Source organism: Erinaceus europaeus, chromosome 7 (genome assembly GCF_950295315.1).
Source record: "Erinaceus europaeus chromosome 7, mEriEur2.1, whole genome shotgun sequence".
Classification (NCBI taxonomy): Eukaryota; Metazoa; Chordata; class Mammalia; order Eulipotyphla; family Erinaceidae; genus Erinaceus; species Erinaceus europaeus.
The window spans coordinates 83,313,391-83,337,764 of NC_080168.1; the positions used below are offsets into that span (position 1 = coordinate 83,313,391).

Here is a 24,374-nt window from a genome sequence, read left to right on the forward strand (position 1 = left end):
CAATAGATGCAGAGAAAGCCTTTGACAAAATCCAACACCCATTCATGCTCAAAACTCTACAAAAAATGGGAATAGATGGGAAATTCCTCAAGATAGTGGAGTCTATATATAGCAAACCTACAGCCAACATCATACTCAATGGACAGAAGCTGAAAGCATTCCCCCTCAGATCGGGGACTAGACAGGGCTGTCCACTATCACCGTTACTCTTCAACATAGTATTGGAATCTCTTGCCATAGCAATCAGGCAAGAGAAAGAAATCAAAGGGATACAGATTGGAAGGGAAGAAGTCAAGCTCTCACTATTTGCAGATGATATGATAGTATACATAGAAAGACCTAAAGAATCCAGTAGAAAATTACTGGAAGTTGTTAGGCAATATAGCAAGGTATCAGGCTACAAAATCAAAAATCAGTGGCATTTCTTTATGCAAACACTAAATCTGAAGAAGAAGACATCCAGAAATCACTCCCATTTACTGTTTCAGCAAAATCAATCAAATACCTGGGAATAAAGTTGACCAAAGAAGTGAAAGACTTGTATACTGAAAACTATGAGTCGCTACTCAAGGAGATAGAAACTGATACCAAGAAATGGAAAGATATCCCATGCTCATGGATTGGAAGAATAAATATCATCAAAATGAATATTCTCCCCAGAGCCATATACAAATTTAATGCAATACCCATCAAAGTTCCACCAGGCTTCTTTAAGAGAATAGAACAAACACTACAATCATTTATCTGGAACCTGAAAACACCTAGAATTGCCAAAACCATCTTAAGGAAAAGAAACAGAAATGGAGGCATCACACTCCCAGACCTTAAACTATATTATAAAGCCATCATCATCAAAACAGCATGGTACTGGAACAAAAATAGGCATACAGACCAGTGGAACAGAATTGAAAGCCCAGAAGTAAATCCCAACACCTATGGGCATCTAATCTTTGATAAGGGGGCCCAAAGGATTAAATGGAAAAAGGAGGCTCTCTTCAATAAATGGTGCTGGGAAAACTGGGTTGAAACATGCAGAAGAATGAAATTGAACCACTTTATCTCACCAGAAACAAAAATCAACTCCAAATGGATCAAAGACCTAGATGTCAGATCAGAAACAATCAAATACTTAGAGGAAAACATTGGTAAAACACTTTCCCACATACACCTCAAGGACATCTTTGATGAATCAAACCCAATTGCAAGGAAGACCAAAGCAGAAACAAACCAATGGGACTACATCAAATTGAAAAGCTTCTGCACATCCAAAGAAACTATTAAACAAACAGAGAGACCCCTCACAGAATGGGAGAAGATCTTCACATGCCAGACATCAGACAAGAAACTAATCACCAAAATATATAAAGAGCTCAGCAAACTTAGCCGCAAAAAAGCAAATGACCCCATCCAAAAATGGGCAGAGGAAATGAACAAAACATTCACCACAGAGGAGATCCAAAAGGCTAACAAACATATGAAAAACTGCTCTAGGTCACTGATTATCAGAGAAATGCAAATCAAGACAACACTAAGATACCACCTCACTCCTGTAAGAATGGCATACATCAAAAAGGACAGCAGCAACAAATGCTGGAGAGGATGTGGGGACAGAGGAACCCTTTTACATTGCTGGTGAGAATGTAAATTGGTACAGCCTCTGTGGAGAGCAGTCTGGAAAACTCTCAGAAGGCTAGACATGGACCTTCCATATGACCCAATAATTCCTCTCCTGGGGTTATACCCCAAGGACTCCATAACACCCAACCAAAAAGAGGTGTGTACTCCTATGTTCATAGCAGCACAATTCATAATAGCTAAAACCTGGAAGCAACCCAGGTGCCCAACAACAGATGAGTGGCTGAGAAAGCTGTGGTATATATACACAATGGAATACTATGCAGCTATCAAGAACAATGAACCCACCTTCTCTGACCCATCTTGGACAGAGCTAGAAGGAATTATGTTAAGTGAACTAAGTCAGAAAGATAAAGATGAGTATGGGATGATCCCACTCATCAACAGAAGCTGACTAAGAAGATCTGAAAGGGAAACTAAAAGCAGGACCTGATCAAATTGTAAGTAGGGCACCAAAGTAAAAACCCAGTGGTGAGGGGTAGGCATGTAGCTTCCTGGGCCAGTGGGGGGTGGGAGTGGGCGGGAGGGATGGGTCACAGTCCTTTGGTGGTGGGAATGGTGTTTATGTACACTCCTAGCAAAATGTAGACATATAAATCAGTAGCTAATTAATATGAGAGGGGGAAATCAATTGTATGTCTCAAAGTTTCTCAAAAGACAAACTGAATCTTTTTAATATATAGGCTATGTATTTGATATGCGGACTCTCTCAAAAGCCTAGACCAAGTAGATTAGAAGCTTCCAATAGCACAGCTATATACAAGATACTGGGTACTGTCCAGCAAACCATAACAAAGGGACTTTTCAAAGTTAACCCAATTAACAAATAATGTAATGATAATATTAACTATTGAGTGTCTTTTTGAATCCTAAGACAGCAGGAACCTCACATCTTCACTATAGAGCCCCTACTTCCCCCAGTCCTGGAACCCTTGGATAGGGCCCACTTTCCCGTATGCATCTCCCAATCCAAACCAAATAACATTGCATCTGCCGATCACAACCTAACCAAAGCAACGATTGCTACCTCAACATGCTTCATCTCAGAATGTATCCAGAGACTTCACGTGTGGAATGACAACCCTTCAGCTTCATTACTCGGGTGAGACCTTTCCTTTAATAGTACACTCTAATTTCATCTCAGGTAGTTCACTTTCTAACAAAGTCCCATAACCTAGATATACACCAGTTTCTGTGAGAGAGAGCTTATGTGCACACGTATCCATAAACTACTGCAAAATATATACCTGAAAGCAGGACTACACTAGAGTTTGCAGTGAGTACCTCAAAATAAAAAAAAAATAAAAAATAAAAGAAAGTTCAGTATGCAACTACTGTGATAACTCCCTAGCCATATATTCTGACCATCATTTAGAGTATTATGCAATAATCCTTCTGTACTGATTTTGTTGAGGAAGGATGTACTTTTCTCATGATTAATTAGTTAATATATTTAAGTGCATATATAACTTAAAAATAAGTTCTCTTGATGAATTGAATCCTCTATTACTAATATAATGAGCACCCTGGTCTCTGTTCCCTTTTAGTTATCATTATCTTGAAATATTATTTTCAACCTATAAGTGTCCTTAACACTTTAACTGAATCTCTTACAAAGACTTTTTATAGAGAGCATATATACATATATTACAAGACAATTAGAGCATCACTGTCATATGTGAGCAGTGGACTTTGTACTTGCATATCCAAACTTTATCCATTGCACCAATTCCCCTTTATGGTTTTTAAATTTAAATCATGTGTATATAAAGTGATCATTGATATCAATTGTATTTTTTTTGTAGTCCCTTTATTCCCCTTTGCTGTCATCTGTTTCTTTAAATCCATTATGAAAGCCTAATGGTAACCACTAGATAAAACTGTTTAACTTGGGTTAGGGAGAGAGCATAGTGGTTATGCAAAAATTCATTCATGCCTGAGGCTCTTGAGTCCCTGGTTTAATAATCCCCAGACCTGACCAATTTGCATCTTTTTTATAATGTGTACTCATTAATATAATACTTGTAGCTATAGTTATTTTTATATACCACTTTTGACTATATATTCCCCTATGACAGTAAATTTTAGGCTTTCATTTTAATGGTTTGTGTCCATTTCATGTAGGGTGAGTGTAGTGATGATAATTTCCCTTTTTCTTTCTCCTATTTGGATTGTGTGTCTTTACTGGGTTTGCTTAGTTGATAATGCCTTTCTTAAATTTTATTTATTCATTTTTTCCTTTGTTGCCCTTGTTGTTGGATTGGAGAGGGGGAGTGAAAGATAGACACCTGCTTCACCGCATGTGAAGCGACCCCCCCCCATAATGCCTTTCTTTAAGCCCATTCACCTACTCTCATTTGACTTTAAAAAAATGAATTTCTTAGTAGGAATTTTTTTAAGTCTTATTTGGATTCATTGTAGATTATCCTTTTTTTCCTTTGCTGTTGTCAAGATTCATTTCGAAAGTTTGACATAACTGGAATAAGACTTTTCTCCCTCTGGGACTCCCAGAATGTGGTTATTATTTCTTTTGACAGTCACCTATGCTTTCTCCACTTTAAATTGTTACTAATCATGCCACTTAGAAATACGCCTTACATGGAGTCGGGTGGTAGCGCAGCAGTTTAAGCACACGTGGCACAAGGACCAGCGTAAGGATCCCAGTTAGGCTCCCCACCTGCAGGGCAGTCGCTTCACAAGTGGTTAAGTAGGTCTGCTGGTGTCTTATCTGACAACAAGAGTGACAAAAGGAAATAAATATTTGAAGAAAAAAAAGAAATATGCCTTACCATATCTTTGAAATTTCTTAAAATTGGTGATAATGGGAGGTCGGGCCGTGGGTTAAGCGCACTTGGCACAAAGCGCAGGGACCAGCAGAAGGATCCCGGTTCGAGCCCTGGCCCCCCACCTGCAGGGGAGTCGCTTCAGAGGCAGTGAAGTAGGTCTGCAGGTGTCTTTCTCTCCTCCTCTCTCCATTTCTGTCTGTCCTGTCCAGCAACAACGATATCAATAGCAGCTATAATAATAATCACAACAATGGTAAAACAACCAGGGTAACAAAGGAGAAAAAATATCCTCTAGGAGCAGTGGATTTGTGGTGCAGGCACTGAGCCCCGTCAATAACCCTGGAGAAAAAAAAATTGGTGATAATGAAATCTAGTAATTAGGTTGAAGAAATAGCTCAGCCACTACCTTTGGCCACATTTCCCCCAGGTCTGTCACTAAAATCAGCACGAATCTGATTCAGGTGCTAGAAGTCAATCAACCCAGCTCCTAAATCACCAAGTAAGATTTTACAATGAACAAAATATCTCAGCTGTTTGTTGCCCACTCTGCCCCTACAGGGGTCACATAGAAATCTGAATGTGGCAAGAGAGGCTTTGAGAACCAGCTCCCCAGTCTTGGCAAACTAAGCAGAGTCCAAGAATTACTCCCACCAGTAGCTTTACTCCCCTGAGATCCGATGTGTTGGTACAGCTCTACTGCCTGTCAATTAACTCCTTATCAGAAAATCTGGGGCAGACACTTTGGTCCCATTCAGACGCTAAGAAGTAGCAGCAGACAGGAAGCTCCCCAGATCATCCAATAGTCCTCCTTGAGCAGAACACAATATGTAGCTTCCTCTGCCCAGTTCTACTCTCCAATGAGCTGTGCAGGCTGTGGCCTGTCCTATTGCTGAGTATAGTGCTTATTTCCACAGCCTTATTAGGCAGAGAATCAAGCCAGCAGCCCTGTCTGGTCATTCTCAGCTAGTGACCCCCTGACCTCAGAACTAGAAAAGTTTTCGTCTAAATTCAGACTTTATCAGGCCAAAGACACATCTAGAAACACAAACTGAGCTGAATAGTGAACTGTCTCAACAGAAGAAATATGAGAAACCAAGCCTATATGGAGCCAGAAAAATTCTTTGAGTTTGTTTTTGACCAGGACCTTTTACATATTCAGTTTCACCACTCCTAGACCAATTTTGTATTTAGCTAGATACCAGAGCTTGAAGCTGGTAAGTGATTTTTCTGTCCAAATTATTATTTGCCTCCAGGGTTATTGCTGGGACTCCAGCCTGCACTACAAATCCACTGCTCCTGGAGGCCATTTTTTCCCTTTTGTTGCCCTTGTTGTTTGTCCTATCCAACAATGGCAGCAATAGCAACAACGATAGAGAGTGCGAGAGAAAGATAGACACCTGCAGGTGGGGAGCTGGGAGCTCAAACTGGAATCCTTACACCTGTCCATCTTTGCACTTAGCCCCCAGTCCAAATTATTTTTTAATGTGTTAAGGACCAAAAAAAAAAAAAGATAAGTAAATGATATTGAACTTCAAGAGAAAATACAGAAATCATAATAAGACATTACATCTGAACAGACAATAACAATAGTTTGATAGTTTCTAAAGAGGTTTGAGCATATAGAATCAAAATTCACATTATAGTCATTTCAGAAAGAGAAAGGAAAGTATATGTAAGTAATAATTACTGAGAAGCACTGTAATTGTCAGAAGTTCAAAGGCAGGGTCAGAGAGCTCACCAGGTTGGGTACCTGCCAGCTTCAGCCCTGGCTCCACCTCAGAGTTGCTGTGTTCGCTCTTCTGTCTGTGTGAAAAAGCATCCCATGGCAAAAATATGCATATAAGAGATCCCACTTATGTAAACACAGACATGTAATTCTGTAAACCACTGTTTAATGAAAATTTTTTCAAGCCAAATACTTTTTAAAAAGTTTTTATTTACAAAAAGGAAACACTGACAAAACCATAGGATAAGAGGGGTACAGCTTCACACAATTCCCACCACCAGAACTCTGTATCCCATCTCCTCCCTTGATAGCTAACCCTCTGGGAGTATAGACCCAAAATCATTATGGGGTGCAGAAGGTTGAAAGTCTGGCTTCTGTAATTGCTTCCCCGCTGAACATGGGCATTGACAGGTCGATCTATACTCCCAGGCTGTCTCCAAATACTTTTAAATAGAGTTCGATCCCTGGTAAATATACGGTCAAAGTTGGCTTCTATAATATGAAAATAATAGTTCCTGCTTTTTCACTTAAAACTCTAAAAACAGTCTCAATAAAACTAGCCATAACTACAATAAATATTTAAGATAAGTTGCTTTAGGGCTAAGAGACAGCATAATAGTTATGCAAAACACTTTTTTAAAATTTATTTCTTTATAAAAGGGAAACACTGATAAGACCATAGGATAAGAGGGGTACAATTCCCACCAACAGAGCTCCATATCCCCTCCCTCTTGATAGCTTTCCTATTCTTTAACCCTCTGGGAGTATGGACCCAGGGTCATTATGGGATGCAGAAGGTCAGGCTTCTGTAATTGCTTCCCCACTGAACATGGGCATCTAGGAGCACACATAAATAGATTTCCTCACTTCTTTCCACCTATTCTAATCATTTTGTCATGATTCTATCCTAACCCCTGGGCAGATGACCTCACCTCTCCAGAGCCCTATCCCACTAGGAAAGCAGACTAGAGGTATGGATCAACCTGTTAACACCCATGTCCAGTGGAGAAGCCAGAACTTACTCCATCAGAACTCAGAGAAAAGAAAAAAAAAAAAAAGGAAGTAATAGGTGTGTGGCTTAGAGAGAAAGAGGGGGTAATTATAGACAGTTATAGAAATAATAATCAATCCACATCATGACTTTGGGCGAACTACTACTATAGCTTCCAATGGAGGGAATGGGGATACAGAACTCTGGTGGTGGGAAAAGTTGCAGAATTATACCCATTTTATAAATATTAAGCCACTAGTAAAGATGACCTATGTTTTAACAACTGTATGATTATCCACTACCCCCCCCCCAAAGAGTAAATAAGTACACCATGGGTCTGCTAATGAAAAGTCTGAGACACTGATAAGAAGCAAAAAGTAGCTTTGAAAAAAGGAAAAATCTAACTTACAATGCCTTCAAAATCATATGAAACAAGAGATGCATATTATACTAGTACCAGAAAAAATCTCCCCTGCATGAAGTGCAGCTTTGCCATATTACATATGCTACCCAGATTTGAGTCTGGCCTCCACCTCACTGGGGGAAGGTGCCGCAGCATCTTTCCTGCTAGATCTTATGCAAGTGTCGGTGTACATTGTATATCTGAGACTACTACAGTGGTTGTAAGTCAATTATGTTGCAATAAGAACATTTTAAAATTTTCTTCAGAGCACAGATTTTTTTTTTCATGTGAACTTAATTGCCCAATTTCCTTGAAACTACCCCTTTTAAGTCCCTGGTTTAAATGATCCAGTGATTGCTCATTACACAGCAGACAACTTCACACCATCGTGTGTCTGCCAAAGACAGGAGGAAGTTACCTTTCATAGACTGAGACAGAATTCCTTGATCACAAGGCACGTGGAATTTGAGCCATGAGCCTGTTGGCAGCTAGATTCTTGAAAAAGATACTGTGTTCAAACCTCTTTACTTCTCCAACTGCAGGAGCAGCATTTCAGTTTGTGGTAATTTCCAGGAACATAACCAGATCTCCCTGACTGGTTGCCTTAATCAGAATCATGCATAGAATATGATTTTTATTTCTTAGAAAAAGCTCCATAAATAGCAGAGCTGTACTACCAGATTCCATTGAGTCAGCTAGTTTCCACTGCTTCTATACCAAAGGAACCCCAGAGTAGATGCTGTTCTCACTTGGAGAAGCTCCACAGGGATATGAGACTTCCATGGGGAGAGACACAATATGTCATTTTACTCTATTTTATTGACTTATTCATTGCGCAGAGAAAGACACCTGCAGATGGGGGCTTGAATCCAGTTCCTTGCACACTGTAACCTCTATGCTTAACTGGGCGCACCACCACCCAACCCCACTGGGAAGAGTCTCCTGAAACTCCCAGTGATTCTCAGCCTTTAGTGCTTTATTGGTCAAGTCAAACAGGCTGACAACAGTGCTTGTGGAAGGGCACAGGAAAAAACCACACCTGCGTGAGTTCTTGGCAGGGCAGAGCTGGAGATTCGCCACCAAACTCATTGCCCCTGGGCCTAACTTCGAACTAGGGGTGTGGGGCCTCCAAGGCTATCTCCTCTAGCTCCCCACCTGGCACCTCCCTGCTGCAGGTGGACACCCTCTAGAGAAGACACAGCAGAATTGAGTACTTGTCTGGATTCCTGCCTTCATGATGCAGTAAAAATTACAACATAGACCATTTATGTTAAAGACAGCATGCGCTGACAGAAATGTCTGCAAAACAGTCAAGCATTTATTTCCATTGTGCCTCTTGAGCAACATCCCAGTTGCTTCCTTCAGCGGATGCTGACAGCTAACAGGCTCCCTAAGATGCCACAGGTGGGGCATACATCAAGAAAGAACACTGCCCTGAGGCACCATAGGAACTGCCCTTTGCTAAGAAGGTAGACACCAATGAGTAAGTGTTGACTCCTGACATGCTCAAGAACCTCACGGTTTCTTTTCTTCTTTAGTCATACTGGTAGGATTAAAAAAATTTTTTTAATTAGTTTGTTCAGATTGCTCATTTGGATAGTACACTGCTTTGCCATGTGTGCAATCCACGTTTGAGCCTCTGCTCCCCATCTGCAGGAAACAATGCTTCACAAGTAATGAAGCAGGTCTGCAGGTGTCTGTCTTTCTTCCCTCTGTGCTATGAAAGGGAAAATGATGGCTGGGAACAGTGACTGTGGAGTGCCAACACCGAGCCCCAGCAGTAACTCTGGTGGGAAAATAAATAAGAAATTGGATTGTCTTCCCAGTGGACCTCCTACCTCTCAGGCATACTTGAGCCCAAGGACATGATTCCTGTGCCAAACTATCAGAAATAAACTTTGCTTATTGCTCTTTGCCTTAAGACAGTTACCAAAATGATTAGGAAATGTCTATACACTATTCAGAGATAGGAGGGCTGAAAGAATCAGAAAGTCCTACTTACATACATACACAGAACTTGGAGATTGGGAACTAAGAAAAGGAACCAGAATGTTGGGCAGAGAATCCTGAATGAGGGGCCAGGTGATGGCATTCCTGGTTGAGCACACACATTTCAGTGTGCAAGCAAGTGGTAAAGCAGTGCTGCAGGTATCTCTCTCCTTCTCTATCACCCCCTTCCCTCTCAATTTCTGACCATCTCTATCCAATAAATAAAGATAATAAAAAGATTTTGTAAGGGGGCTGGGTGGTGGTGCATGTTACAATGCACAAGGAACCAGGTTCAAGCCCCCAATCCCCACCTGCAGGGGAAAAGCTTCACAAGTGGTGAAGAAAGGCTGCAGGTGTCTCCCTCAATTTCTGGCTGTTTCTATTCAATAAATAAAGATAATTTTAAAATATATATATATTTTTTTATATTAAAGAGAATCCTGAATGATCTGAATCCATGACTGAAAAAGACACTGGCAAACGCTAGAAGAAGAAGAAAAAGACACTGATGGCAACAACCAGAAATGTGACTCATTTACTCCAGATCTTTTTTAAATTTTTTTATATTTATTTTCCCTTTTGTTGCCCTTGTTTTTTATTGTTGTAGTTATTATTGTTATTATTGATGTCATCGTTGCTAGAGAAGACAGAGAGGGGGAGAGAGACAGACACCTGTAGACCTGCTTCACTGCCTGTGAAGCGACTCCCCTACTCCAGATCTTAAAAGGTCAGAGATTATTTGGGAGTCTTTTAAATGACCCTGCCTTCAGAATACTGTAGTCCACCACCTTGCCTCAAACCTTCTCACCTTTCCCACAGGCTGCCTCAACAGCCCCCACCAAAAAAAACCCACTTCCTCCTTTGTGCCCCAAACCATGCCCAGGGTACTGGTGTTCACTCTGTTATCAGGGCTCACTTTATTGCTCTTCAGTGTTCTACTTGCTAAGGGCTGAGACCATGACCTATTCAAGTGGCCGTGGCTGGCCCTTCATGAAAAAAAAATGAGACTAATGTGGTATAAGAGGCTGCTTGCTGGTGAAAGAGCACACCATCTCAGCACCCACTCAGAGATCCGACACACCAGTTAAACTGCATAAAAGATCCTCAGGGTGCTGGCTGGTGGTATAGCCAGTTGAATGCATAAATTAACCATGTACTAGGACCCAGGTTTGAGTGCGCCGCTCCCCATGTATAGGGGGGACACTATCAGCAGTGAAGTAGGTCTGGAGGTGTCCATCTTTGTCTTTCCCTGTGTGTGTCTCCCCTCCCAATTTCTCTGTCCTACTTAAAAGGATGGGAGGGAAGAAAGCAAGCCACCAGGAGCAGCAGACTTGTCGTGCAGGCACTGAGCCCCAGTAATATCCCTATTCACAGTTTTTAAAAAAATAAATGGAAAAGATCCTCAGTTGCTGTTGGTTGAAAGAATGTGTCAGTCAATTTGTAGGGCTAGGAGGTGTCAGGAACCAGGCAAATAAAGATTTCAGACATCTATGAAAGAAATATTCCTATGGAAAAGCACAGTTGAGACTGAATGTGATCACAACAGAAGGATAACTTGGCTTCTCATCCAGTGGTCAAGGTCTCCATCACTGGCTCTACTTCCACCTTGGCCTTCTGTCCCTGCTCATTGTGCATCAGGACTCTAAGCAGATTGCCTGCAGCCTCCCCCCATAAGCTCCTTACCTGTCAGTCTCTGCTCTTCCTGGCCTCACCAGCCTGGGCTCTCTCCATCTTTTCTGTCATTGCACTCTGTCTTCTTGTCCCCTTCAGTTTTGTGTAGTTGAATACTGAGCCCTCTTCATTGTAATTCCCCCTCTCTGATCTGCAAGAGAAACAGTAATGTAGGTTACCTGGATCTAAACTGTGCTGGTGGGGAACAGATCAGCAGAGAGGAGGGTCATGTCTCACAGCTTGCTGGGATAGTCCCCCTAGGTCAGAGAGTGCCCTCTCAGGGTTGCATGAGTCAGCTGTTCTTACACTTAGTGGAGACTAGGCCAGGTGGAGGTGTGTGAGGGCAGGAAGGACAGCAGAGCAGAGCTAAAGACTGACCAGTAAAATTGCTCTTGCCAGCCCTCTGGGACTCCTGGGGGTCAGTCGATAGCTAGCAACTCCCTTTCCTGTACTGTTTTCAAAAGGCAAAGTAGACAGCGAGTAGAAGAGATGGGCTGAGGTATGTCCAGGTGCTCAGACGTGCAGCCCTGCCTTGATCTTCCAGCCGCTCATCAACAGCATCTCCAAACTATGATGTTTAGGTTGGAGGGGAGCCAACCATTCAAGCATTCTTTTTGGATTTGATGGTTATTCTTGCCACCACTGTCAGGCTTGACTGGGCCCTCTCTTGTTGCCAATGTGTTGAGCACCTTGTGTACTGGGAAAAGTATTGTTTACTATGGTGACAAGAGACTGAGAGCGATCTCCTCTCCTCAGCTGGCTGATGCATCCATCTCCCCAGCTCTGCTGCCCCGGCACTCCTTTAGAGTTGGTAGAATGAAATCGCTGGCACTGCTGTATAGTCACAGCAGGGCTGGAAGTTTCAGTTGTCAGAGAGTGTGTTTCAGGGTGCACTGAACAGTGGCTCCCTGCCCCTGGCTACTCAGGCCTGCACTGACTAACCTGCCCTCTTCCCTGCAGGCACAGAGGGTACACAGGAAGGTTCCCAAGCCGGGCAGAGCTAACCACTCCTCAGAGAAGAAACTTCAGTCCACACCATCTCCCAGTGCCACCATACCAAGCCAAACGCCCAGCAGCAGCGAGCAGTCCCTCCTGGAGAGTGCACATCAGGGGCCAGGCCAACCAGGCTTACCCAGTGGGCAGCTGCAAGACTCTGCCCAACAAGCCAGCAGCCGTTCTGGTGTCCCCTGGTCTTTCCAGAGAAGAAGCAAGTCCTTGTTTTGTTTGCCCACAGGAGACTCTTCTCTGGCCCCGCCAACTGGACCACACTGGTTTTCAAACACAAGGGACCCAGGACGCAGGGCACCAGAGTGGGGCCAGAGTCCCCTCTTCTCCATCGATGACTTAGAGGGGACCCAGGAGACAGATGTGGACACAGGCCTGCGGCTGTCTTCCTCAGACCTGTCTGTGGTCTCTGCGTACTCTGCTCCCAGTAGGTTCTGCAGCACCACAGAGGCCCCCCTCCGCTCGGAACAATGCAGCAGCCTCTCCTCAAAGCTGCATACTGGAGCCAAGCCACTCACAAAGACCTCCTGCACTGCCCTCACCAGCAAGCCCCCCAGCTCCTCCTCGGCCATGCCTGCCCCTCCAGCTTCTGGCACCTCCTTGCTCATAGAATCCTCCCTGCAGCTCCTGGGTGACGCTTCCAAAGCCATGCAGATGGGCACAGATCTCCAACCCCCCACAGTACCGGCTGAACCAGGCGACAGTGACATGGAGGAGTTCTACATCTGAACACCTTAGCTCTTGTCTCCCCAGCTTCCCTGATGGCATGGGCACAGGGCCCACTGCCATGTGCCCATTCCCATGGCAAGCTGGTCTTGTTTCTAGAGACACAGTGGGTGAATACTGGCATTCTGATGCAAATAAACTCTCAAACTTAAGGAATATCTTTTTGAACATTCACTTCAATCCAACATCCAGTTTAGTGCACTTAAACAATTTAAATGCATCTTGTAATTATTTGAAATGAAATGAGAACCTAATCAGCTGGAGCTGATTTGGCATTTTTTTCATGCTGTGAAGGAAAAACAAAGCCAAAATGTGGAACGTGGGAAGGATGCTAAGTGAAGTATCTGAGACACTCAGGGCACAGCAGTACGTGTCTGCCTCACTAACCCCCCCAACACTGCTTCCGGTGGGCAGCAGTACCCCACGACCATCTGGAAGTCTGCATTCATCCCAATGTTGCTAAAATATTTTATAAGGATTTAGCACTGAGTAAGACTTGGTTTGAGTTCCAAAAACTAGTTTTGGCTTCACCTTTCATCTGCAAGCTCACTGTAACAAAGTGTGGGTCTACAGACAGCCTGCCACCACCTGTATTTATTTGGACTTCTGAGGAAGAGTCAGTGAATGAACTACAGAGTGAATAATCAAACATGATATATGGTGGGCAGGCAGTTGTACAATCCTTCTCTTTTGAAGACCACACTCTAAGGGCTGTGTAGACATTTACATGGACGACAGGAGTCACATTTTTTACTGTTTTCATACACCCAGTCTTTTCATTTTTAAGTGACTTCTTTGACTGCAACAATCATTCAGTGCCCTGCTGCTGCCCCTGCCCCATGGACTCAGGAGCCCTCACTGAAGTTGGGCCTCTAGCCTGGCCTTGTCTTCCCCACCTGCTGTCTACTCCATGAATGAGAGAAGTATTCACGCTTCTTCTCTCCCTCTCCAGTGGAAGTATGTTTACAGTCCCAAGCTCGGCAATGCCAAGTGCCAGTGCCGGGCTGTTCCTGGCCTCTCTTGACCTTCAAGGAAGAAGGGCATTGCCTGTGCCTTCCTATTCCGGTGCTCCTCACCTCAGCCCTGCATGGCCCATTTCCAGGACCCAGCTCAGAACCTCTCACTCAGCCTCCTGGCAACCACTGCCAGTCCCCACACTTGAGCTGAAGCCTCAAGTCTTTGCCATCCTCATACAGTTACCTCAGGTTCTGCCACAGACATCTGGGCATCCTAGGACTCTGAATTATAATATTCTCTTCCAATTTAAGTGCATAAATATGTGCTCACAGAAGTCTAGACTAAGAGTGAGAAGACTTTTTCTGGAAAACATTTCAGGCTTTGCCAGCCACTGTTGCAACTGCTCATGTTACAACATGGAATCAGCTGTGGATGATACAGATATGGATGTGAGTGGCTGCATTCTAGTAAGGCTTGCTGATGGGACCAGGAGATAGTGCACCTGACAAGGCACACGGCTCACTATACAGAGGGCTCAGGTTCAAGTTCCAGCACAGTCTAGGAGCACCATAGCACCTAGGAAAGCTCCAATGCTGTGGTGTCTCTTCCTTTCTCTGTGTCTCTCTCTAAAATTTTTAATGAAATAATGCTAGTAATAAAGCGCAGGAGTGGCGGCATCATGCAAGGCCCCAACACAACAATCAAACAAATAACATATCTAGAGGAACAGGATAATGGCCAGAATTGGCCCAAGATTTGTTTTCTTCTTATCACTGGGGCTGACTCCTCTAGGTAAAAAGAGAAAGACACCACAGCACGTGCAGTGGGGCCCAGCTCAAACCTGACTCATTCCCAAGTGAGTGCACTATCCAGGTGAGCTATCTTACTGGCCAAGGGCCATAGTTTTCTAATCACATGCTAGATTGAAGCTGAGTCAAAACCCCAGCCACTATGAGCATAAGAATCTAAGTCTGTACCCCACTGTATCTGGGGGGTGTGTGCCAGGTCACATCAAGGCTATGAGACCCCAGGGCTCAGCAACAAGGCTCCTCTCTGCAGAGGTGGATCTCAGAAGCTGCCCTGTCATTGTCCCCCTCCTGTCACAGGTGGGACTCACAGTAGTAGCTGGTGGTGAAGAAAGCATGCAGACCTTGGGGGGTGGGGGGAGATAAATTCAAGGGTGATGATGCAGACTCCAAAAAGAGGGAGTGTGTGTGTGTGGGGGGGGTAAATTCACATACAGCACAAGTCACTGAGGCCAGCCAGCAAGCTAGCTCACCTGGTAAGGTACCTACCTCGCCAAATGTGTGACGCAGGTTCAAGCCCAGCTCCCCCCCCCCCACTGCCTAGGGAAGCTTCAGGGCTATGTTTGTTCATTCTGTCTGTCTATCTTTTTCTCTCCCCCCACCCCCATCTCTATCGCAAGAAGTGAGTCAGGGTGTGAAGCAACAGCAACAACAAAGAGGTCATTGAGGGGGCCTGGAGATGGCTCACCAGATAGCGCACACACTTCACTATGCACAAGAAGCTGGGTTTGAGCACCCAACCCCCATATGGAAGGACCTGCATGGCAGAAACTTCAAGAGTAGTGGTGCAGTGCTGTTGCATCCTCTCTTTCTGTCTCTTGCCATGTGTCTTTAAAATTAAAGTTCACCGAAAGTATAATTGTGTTAGGCAGACTGATAACCCTGGTGGCCAAAACAAACTAAGGTCAAGCGAGACTCCTCCTATCTGAGCCTTCGGGGCCTCCTAGCACAGTGCATCCACATGTACCCAGGATGCTTCCGAGACTGAGTAATGCACAGTGGCCCCACCACCACTGCAGTCCAGTCTGTCTGTCTGGCCCAAAGACTGTCACCAATACCCTCCAGTGCAATGCACTCCCAGAATACAGGGGAGGGGACAGTGACACCCACTGGAGACCACAGATGGGCACTGGGCATGGCCCCTTGTTGTTAAAATTCGGAGGCTCCAGCTGGCCAGGCTAGCTTCACGGGCGGGTAACAGAGACGACCAGACACATGGCTGGGCAGGGAAGCTGTATTTCTTTATTCAAGAACAATGATTCATAAACTAAACCAGACTAATCACCAAACAGAACTCTGCTGCCTCTTTCCCCCGCAGTGGCCCCAAGCACTCTCGAACTCTGGAACTCTGGAACCCTGTCGGGGTTCCTTGGGGCAGGGCCAAGCGGGCCCGCAAAACTAGCAGGACTGATCCAATTTTCGTGGCAGGGGGAGAGCTAGAACAACCCAATGTAAAGCATACAACAGCCCCTACTACATGTGCTCAGGAAGGAGCATTCATCCCTGTGAGAATGAGTCTCAGACATTACTGACAGAGCCCTGGCCTTCATTCCTTGTGGAGGGAGAGAGGCACTAGCATTTTTCTCACCAGGGGCACTTCTGGCCCTCCCACCCAGGATTCATGACTCGATTATTCCTCTGAGATGCTGGCATACTGTAGGAACTCAATAAATATGCCGAATTAACATTGAGAGTATCTATTTCTGTCCTGGATTAGATTCTACTAGAGGAAATAGATGTTAACCCCTGCTTCTTATTAAATGGAGCCCAGTCTTCTCTTTGCCTTGTGCCCCCCCCCCCACCCCCAGACAGCCATATCAGTAAGCACACTGGTCCAGGGTCTGTTCACATCTCACCCCATCTGCCTCTTTATCAATAAAGACTCTCCAAGTCTCCTAACACTGCTTGATCTAATGCTGAAGGCTGGGCAGTGGTACACCTGGCTAAGCACACACATTAGCCATGCACAAGAACCGGGGTTCAAGCACCTGGCTCCCACCTGAAGGGGGGGAAGCTTCACGAGCAGTGAAGCTGGTCTGCAGGTCTCTCCCCCCAACACACCTCAATTTCTCTGTTCTATCAAATAAAAGGGAAAAAAATGGCCATGGGGACTGGTGGATTTACTGTGCAGGCACTAAGCCACAGAGATAACCCTGGTAATAAACAAAATCAAGATCAGGCAGCATAATGGTTATGCAAAGAGAATCATGCCTAAGGCTCCCAGATCTGATCCCACACCACCATAGCCAGAGCTGAGAGGTGCTAAGGTGGTTGAAAGTGGCGGCAAATACGAAGGGTGATGTACACTGGAGCCCTTTCAACACTCAGCTCCTATTTCAGAAGAAATGGTCACTACTTTCTAGTGGAGGATCCTACTAAGAATAAATGACCAGTCAAGGCAGAAGGCAACGGGGCATGTGGAGGGTATGTGGGCCCCTCTCTGTGCCCATGTAGCACCCTCCCTAAACTCTCCATTTGTCACAAAAATCTCATCTCCAGCTGTTTCTGTGGGTTCAGTAGTCCTCCCAGATGGCTGGTCAGGGTGGTAGGTGCCCCACCTCATCTGAATCACCAAACTCTCTCCGGCCAGCCATTGCCCAGTCTCTAGAACTAAATTCAGAGCATTGTGGATTGGAGCTACTCAAAGTGTGGGGCATAGGTTAAGAAATGACTGAACAGAAGTGTTTTTAGGCCAAATGGCAGCAGTGGGGAGGCTTTGGTGCCACCTGGTGGCCACTGTGCCCAGAAGGTCACCAGCTGCCCTCTAAACACCTGGATGGCCATCATTTCTGCTTACTGGTCTGCAGTTATTTTATTTCTAGAAACTAAACAACTGAAATTGACATAAGACAGTGCAAAGAGTAACAGAAAATTGGGGCTAAGGAAAGAATGCCTGACTATGCCAACTATGAACAAAAAAGAACTGCTGTGAATGAATTTCTGAGAAACCAAAGCAAAAAGAGAATGCCACCACCTGCCCCCTGAAAATTTTATATCAATTTTAATCAACAGATTAATGGATAAACCAACTGTGATAGACCCATACAATAGCAGCGATGAAAACAACCGATATGTGCAGAACACACACATACATCTAAAAATGATTGTACTCAGTGAGAGAGCAAGCAGGGGAGAAGGGGGGGAGAGGGAATGTGGCAGGATTGAGAAAATGGTGATGGGGATAGGTATTTTCACTCTCCTGGTTATGGTAATGCTTTCACAGATACCAAAAATTTTATACCAAAAATTGCAAAGTACTTTACAAACCACCCTTCTGCTCAAAACCCTCCCAGGACTTCTCTAGCTTTCAGATTGAGCCTCCCCCATCTACCCGGCAGATCACCATCCAGTCCTTAACCCAAAGCACCTCCTGACAGGGTGAGAATGAGCGTTTACAGCTGCTCCGCTGGCCTTTCCAGGGAGCCTTTAAGATAAATCAAGGCTGCTGACCCCCACAGCTGCTCACTTCAAGATCACTCAGCCCTGAGCGTTGTGGGAAGGGATAGTGTGCAGGGAGGCAAACTCACCCACTGCCTGGCCAGGCCACAGTGTTGAGCCTTACTCTCTTTGGGGTTATCACTGGGGCTGGGTGCCTGTACAAGTCCACCACCCTTTCCAGCAGTGTTTTCATTTTCTTTCTTTTTTTCCCCTTAAAAAAAAAAAATTTTAGGGGGCTGGGTGGGGTTGCTCCTTGTTGAGCACACAAGTTACAGTGCACAAGGACCTGCGTTCGAGCCCCCAGCCCCCACCTGCAGGAGCAAACTTCACCAGTGGTAAATCTGAACTGCAGGTGTTTCAGTCTCTCTCCCTCTGTCTCACCCCCCTTGATTTCTGGCTGCTTCTGTCTGATAAAGATAATAAAATTTGTTTTAAAAGTTCAAAAAATTTATATGTAAAAAAATTTTATAGAAGTGAGGGGGTGGGGGGAAGGGACAGAAGGACAGATACTCAAGTATTACTGTCCCACTGCTCAGGAAACTTCCCTCCTGCAGGTGGGGATGAGGGCTTGAACCCAGGTCCTCACACACAGTAACATGTGATGGGTGTGCCACAGCCTGGCCACTTTGGGTTTGGATCATTCTCTGCTGTCCTATTTCCCAACTGCAGAATCCTGACACTTCTAGCCTGTTCACATCCCATGCAACTCTCCCTGGTCCCTTCCTCCTGTTTTTAAAATTCAGTGATCATCTTTGCATCTTTAATCCCCCACCTCTCCATTGTGTATTTCTCAGTCTTTCCACCCACCACCACATCCAGAGTTGCCCTGGTTTGGAACTAGACTAAAAGGCAGGTGCTGTCTGATCTCTAGAATGTCTGTCTTTGAAAACTTGGGGGACTAAGCACTGAGGGTCTTTCCCAGCCTGGAGTTGTTCCCATCTCTCTGCACACATCTGAGCATTCATGGCTATTTTGTCTGCATGTTCCCAGGCTCCTGATGACCACACAGACTGAGGGCCCCAAACTCTGACTCCCCTCCGCATGTTCAGAAAGGACATGGAGAGGGTGTGAGCACACTTATCTGCTCCCTGTAGTGTTTGTCAGGTTAGAATTGCAGCCTGAGGTCCAGGGATTTGACCTGTTTTCTGGCCTCAGGTGAAAAACCACCTTCATTGCCCTAAGGTGTGGCCTTCTGCACCTCCAGAGCTAGAGCCGAACCCAAACAGCATAGGGGCTCCCCAGGGAGATGGGCTGTTCAAGGTGGGGAATCTCTACGTTTACCCACTGCCTGTAGCTGAGGTCTCACCCCACCTCTGCTGTGCCGACCATCATTTATTTATTTCACAAGCCAAGTGAGCATCTAGAGGACCCAGCAGTCCTAGAATACTGGGAAGTGGGGTATAAACACCCAGCCATGGAGGGCACAGGATGACAGGGAAGGGAGATGCCAGAGCTGCTGTCTCTACACAGCTGGCTGTAAGGCCACCCGAGGGCAGCAGGGGAGAAACCTTCACAGCAAGAGATGCTCACAACCCTGTGAGGAGAGATGATAAAGGGGCAGAGATGCCTCTGAGCTGCACCCACCACTCCACCACCCCACACTTCCCAGTTGTGCTCACACTGGAACTTGGGGTCACCAGTCCCCTGGCCCCCCCCAGAGGCTACCCTGACCTGGCCCTTTAAACTCAAGCTCTCCGCATCCCCACCTCCACTCCTGCTCAGGTGGTCTGTCACCTGCCAGCCTTACACATTCAGTCCCATCCCCAGCCCACTCTTCCTCCTCCCTCCTCTTTGTTCCACATCTCTATCCTTTCAATCTCAGTTTAAATGCCACCTTTTTGGAAAGGCCTTCCTTGACTATCTGTGTACCCTCAGACATACACCCCCCCTTACTCCCCTCCTTTTAATTTTTTTAAATATTTTATTTATTATTGGATAGATATGGAGAGAAAGTGAGAGAGGAGCAGGAAGATAGAGAGTGACAGAGAGACATGTGCAGCCCTGCTTCACTCAAGAAGCTTTCCCCCTGTAGATGGGGACCAGGGACTTGAACCCAGGTCCTTGTACACTGTAATGTATACACTTAGCCAATTGCACCACCACTGAGCCCCACTTCTTTCTTTCATTTATTATTATTATTTTATTGTCTCCAGGGCCATCGTTGGGACTCAGTACCAACACCAGGAATCTACCACTCTCAGTGGCCATTTTTTTCTTTCTTTTTCCACCTTTTTTCTAATTTTTATTAGGTAGGACACAGAGAAATTGAAAGAGGATGAGGAGATAGAGGGAGAGAAAGACACCTGCAGACCTGCTTCACCGCTAATGAAGCATTCCCACCCCCTCCTCTTACTGCAGGTGGGGAGCAGGGGCTTGAACTCAGGTCCTTGCACTTGGTAATATGTGCTCTTAACTGGATGTGGAACCACCTGGCCCCCTTTTCTTTCTTTTTTAAAAATAATTTTTAGATTATTTAGAAGAGAGGAATCAGTATCCCTCTGACATATGATGCTGGGGATAGAATTCCAGACCTCAAAGGTCCAACACTTAATCCATTGCACCACCTCCCAGACTGTTCTTCACTCCTTTTACTCTCCATCTCAGCCTGCATGATACCCATCACCATTAATGTATTAAGTGTCTGTACCTTAACTGGTCATGGGACACAGAACAAGAACCCCTTCTTGATGAGCAGAGGCTGTCACTGTCCTCTGGAGTCAAGCACGAGGCAGGCTCTCAGTAAATGCTTCTTAAAGGAATGGATGCCAAGCATTTATCTCATTTATCTACAAGGAAGGATGGAGTCTGTCAGATGTTTGGGTTTCTGATGCTCAGAGAGCATCTCCTGAAGGATCCCCTGATGCCCCCCCCAGCCTTCATTGGGGTGCCTGCTGTCCTCCTGTGCTCTCATAGAACACGGGCTTGTGTGGACCTGGGCAGCCATGGAGCAGCTCGGCTGCCACTGTCCCTGGTAGAGAACTCCGGTCTCAAGGTAAAGGTACTGTGGCCCATGCAGACTCAAAGGTCTTGGAACTGTCACCCCCTGGCCCCAGCCTTCCAGTTAACAGTGTAGAGACAAATGACCAAGACTAGATCCATGCCTTCTAGGCATTCACAGCCCACCAGCACAACCCAATTGCACACTCTAGTCCTGTAAGGTCATAGAAACAGGGACCATCAACTCTTGCTCAGAAACTAGGAAGTTTTCTGGAGAAGCCCAGACTCCTGCTTAGTGCAGGGAGATGAATGAAAGTTCACGATACCTGAGAAGAAGGATAGACAGCAGCTTAGGTGAAATCAGAAAGGTTTGAGTGTGTGAACAGGAGAAATGCTGGGGACAATTCTTGCCCTGTAAAAGGGAATCTTGGGGCCTGGGTAGAACACACACATTAGCATACATGAAGACCTAGGGACCCCAGTCCCTGCAGGTGGGGGGGATGCTTCACAAGCAGTGTATCAGTACTGCAAGTGTTTTTTCTCTCTCTTCCTGTCTCTACCAAAATAAATGGCCACCAGGAGTGGTGGTGTCCTGCAGCCAACAAGCCTCAGTGATAAAGCTAGTGAAAAGAAAAGAACTTGTAGTGAAACAAATTGCCTGAACATCACTGCCATTAGATGTTGACTAATAGTGGTTGTAACCCAAGTCACACAATGTCTGTGAGGGGTCTCTGTTTACTATTTGAAAATGAACACAGAGAAACAAAGCACTGATTTAACCCTCCTTGGAGAGTCCTTTTAAAAAGTGAACTCCCCAAAGCAGGTGGCAGCACAGGGAGACCAGCACAGCATGTGTGCATTAACGATGGATGTGACTTATCTCAGCTGTAGATTACATATATGATGCTGCTGAGTTGGGGGGGGTTGTGTTAAGTTGAGAGTACATCAGCCCTTCTGGAAATGTGTCCATTATTATAGCTTGAGCTTGAAACATTTTACCTGTTGGAATTATTCTCGCTTTATTGTTCTTACTTTGCTCTTATGAGCTACTACTGATCCTATCTGTCCTTCGTTTGCTACTATGACTTTGGTCCACAAAGAAAAATCCCCCTGCCTAGGATATCTATGAAAACTATATTTCGTGGGGCCAAGTAGTGGTACACCTGGTACAGCATACATGTCAGCATGTGCAAGGACCTGGGTCCAAGCCCCCATTCCCACCTGCAGGGGGGAAATTTCACAGTGAATCAGGGCTACAGGTGTCTCTCTTTCTCTCTACCTGTATCATCCACCCTTTCCTCTCAATTTCTCTGTTGTGTCTGATAAAGAGAAAAAGAAAGTTAAAAAAAAAAAATGGCCACCAGGAACCATCAATTCACTGTGCAGGCACCAAGCCCCAGCAACAACTCTGGTAACTATATATATGTTAATGATATCTAAGTAATTTACACACAAGATCTCCTTTAACCTCAAATTCATGAGCTTGTAGTTTTTGTCATTTTACTAATGAGGAAATAAGCACCAAGATAAGGAGAAACTGCTCTAATCTTCGTATAACTAACTAAGAGTAGACTCATCATTCACTCATTCATTCATTCATTGTTATGTAGGACCAGGAAATGAACCACACATCTGACACATGCATGATCGTCCCAAACAGCTTCCTCAGTCCCAATTTTTATCATATAGTCAGAGAGAGGGGAAAGACAGACATCAAGGAGAAAGAGAGAGAGAGACACACACCACAGCACTGCTCTACCATCTATGGAGCCCCCTTTAAGGCTGTCCATGGGATTGCACTCAGGGTCTTGTGTACAATAAAGTGTGTACTGTATCTGAGCTATCTTCTAGCCTCCACCCCTCTTTTAAGTAGATAGTTCTAACTTAACAGCAGAATGCATGAAGTTGTATATGATAAGCACTATCCTCTAAAAACTTTCTGTTACAGCAGGTGAAGCAAACCATACATTGTCTAGAAGGAAGGAGAGAGGAGTGACAAATGATAGGAATACTTTTCTTACAGAGAAGAGGGTGGGCACTCCTGGGAAAATAAGTGACAACTGAGCCTGGTTTGGAAGAGGAGTACAGCACTGTAAACAGAATGTGAGAAGTCCTTCTGAGCTGGAATATGTTTTCCCCAAAACATGAATAATTCAACCAGCAATTTCCAGTATGACACATTATTTTACCATCATCTATTATTTTGTTAATAAAATATTAATGTATTTGTTTCCTTATTCATAGGTTTAATGGCAAACACAATTCACAGCACTGTTCTCAGATGTTTCACTTAAATGAGTCTAATAGTAAAATCTAGTAGGAATGAATAACACACAGTACTTTGGAACCAAATTTAGGTTTCAGAAGTTATAAACAGATTCAGTTAAAATTCTGTTCCCTGGAGCCAGAAAAGTAGCTCACTTGGACCATGTGCTGCATTCCCATGTGCATGACCCAAGTTCAAGTCCAGCCCTCCCTCACTGAAGAAAGCCTTGGTGCTGTGGTCTCTTTCACTGTCTCTGCCTCTTTCTATTTATATTAAAAGTCATCCTAGAGTGGTGAATCATCAGCAGTGACAATAAACAAACAAATATATAAATGTCTATCTCTCTGACTTAATTGTGGTTACTACCAGAACTAACTGCTGTGTTAGGTGGGAGCAGGCAGGTGCCCAGTTAAGAATCTGACTCTGCTATTAGGAGGCTGTTGGGAGCCTCCATATATAGCATGAATATCTAGCTTTCTGAAAGCCACATACACAAAAAGTGGGGTCCACCTAAGGTTTATCAGTGCATGAGTGTCACAGAAATTCTTTGTCATACTTCTTATTTTACAAGGAAAGAGCTTTTCCCTCTGCAACCTGGTGGGGAGAATCTTACCTCCCCTCCAAACCCAATCAGAAGCTAAATTCTTCCCACTGCTTTACTATGTGGAGGAAGAGGAAGAGGAAGAGAAGAAAAGGCGACAATAGAAAGAAAAATGGAAGAAATCAAAAGCTCCCACAGAGCCCTTTATTGCTGTGGACCCCAGAGAATGGGGTGAGGCCTCTGGGGGTGGGAGGGTGGAAGGGTGAGAAAGAGACTTAGTGTTCAGCCCTGTGCCTTCCACACCACAAAAGCACTTTGCACCCTCACTAGTTTAAAGTCGGAGTGGGGTCTTCTATCTCCATGGCATTCTGTCTGGGAAACCAGGAAGGGCAGACATCTCCAAACTTTCATCACAAATGAGGGCACTTGACTCAGGAATGAGTTAATGACGTCAGACATTTCAGGTCTGTGACATTGCGATTAGGGTAAAGGAAGTT

The 24,374-nt window shown here is 44.9% G+C and overlaps 1 protein-coding gene across 1 annotated transcript in view; it reads left to right on the plus strand.

Moving 5' to 3' along the window:
- Positions 1-23,677, plus strand: part of FAM124A (family with sequence similarity 124 member A) — a 109,237-nt gene extending 85,560 nt beyond the window's left edge. The window contains exon 4 of the mRNA XM_007521587.3: positions 12,162-23,677. Coding sequence (XP_007521649.1) covers positions 12,162-12,935 — 774 coding nt within the window. The 3' untranslated portion in view covers positions 12,936-23,677. The remainder of the gene's footprint in view (positions 1-12,161) is intronic.
- The last annotated feature ends 697 nt before the right edge of the window (positions 23,678-24,374 follow it).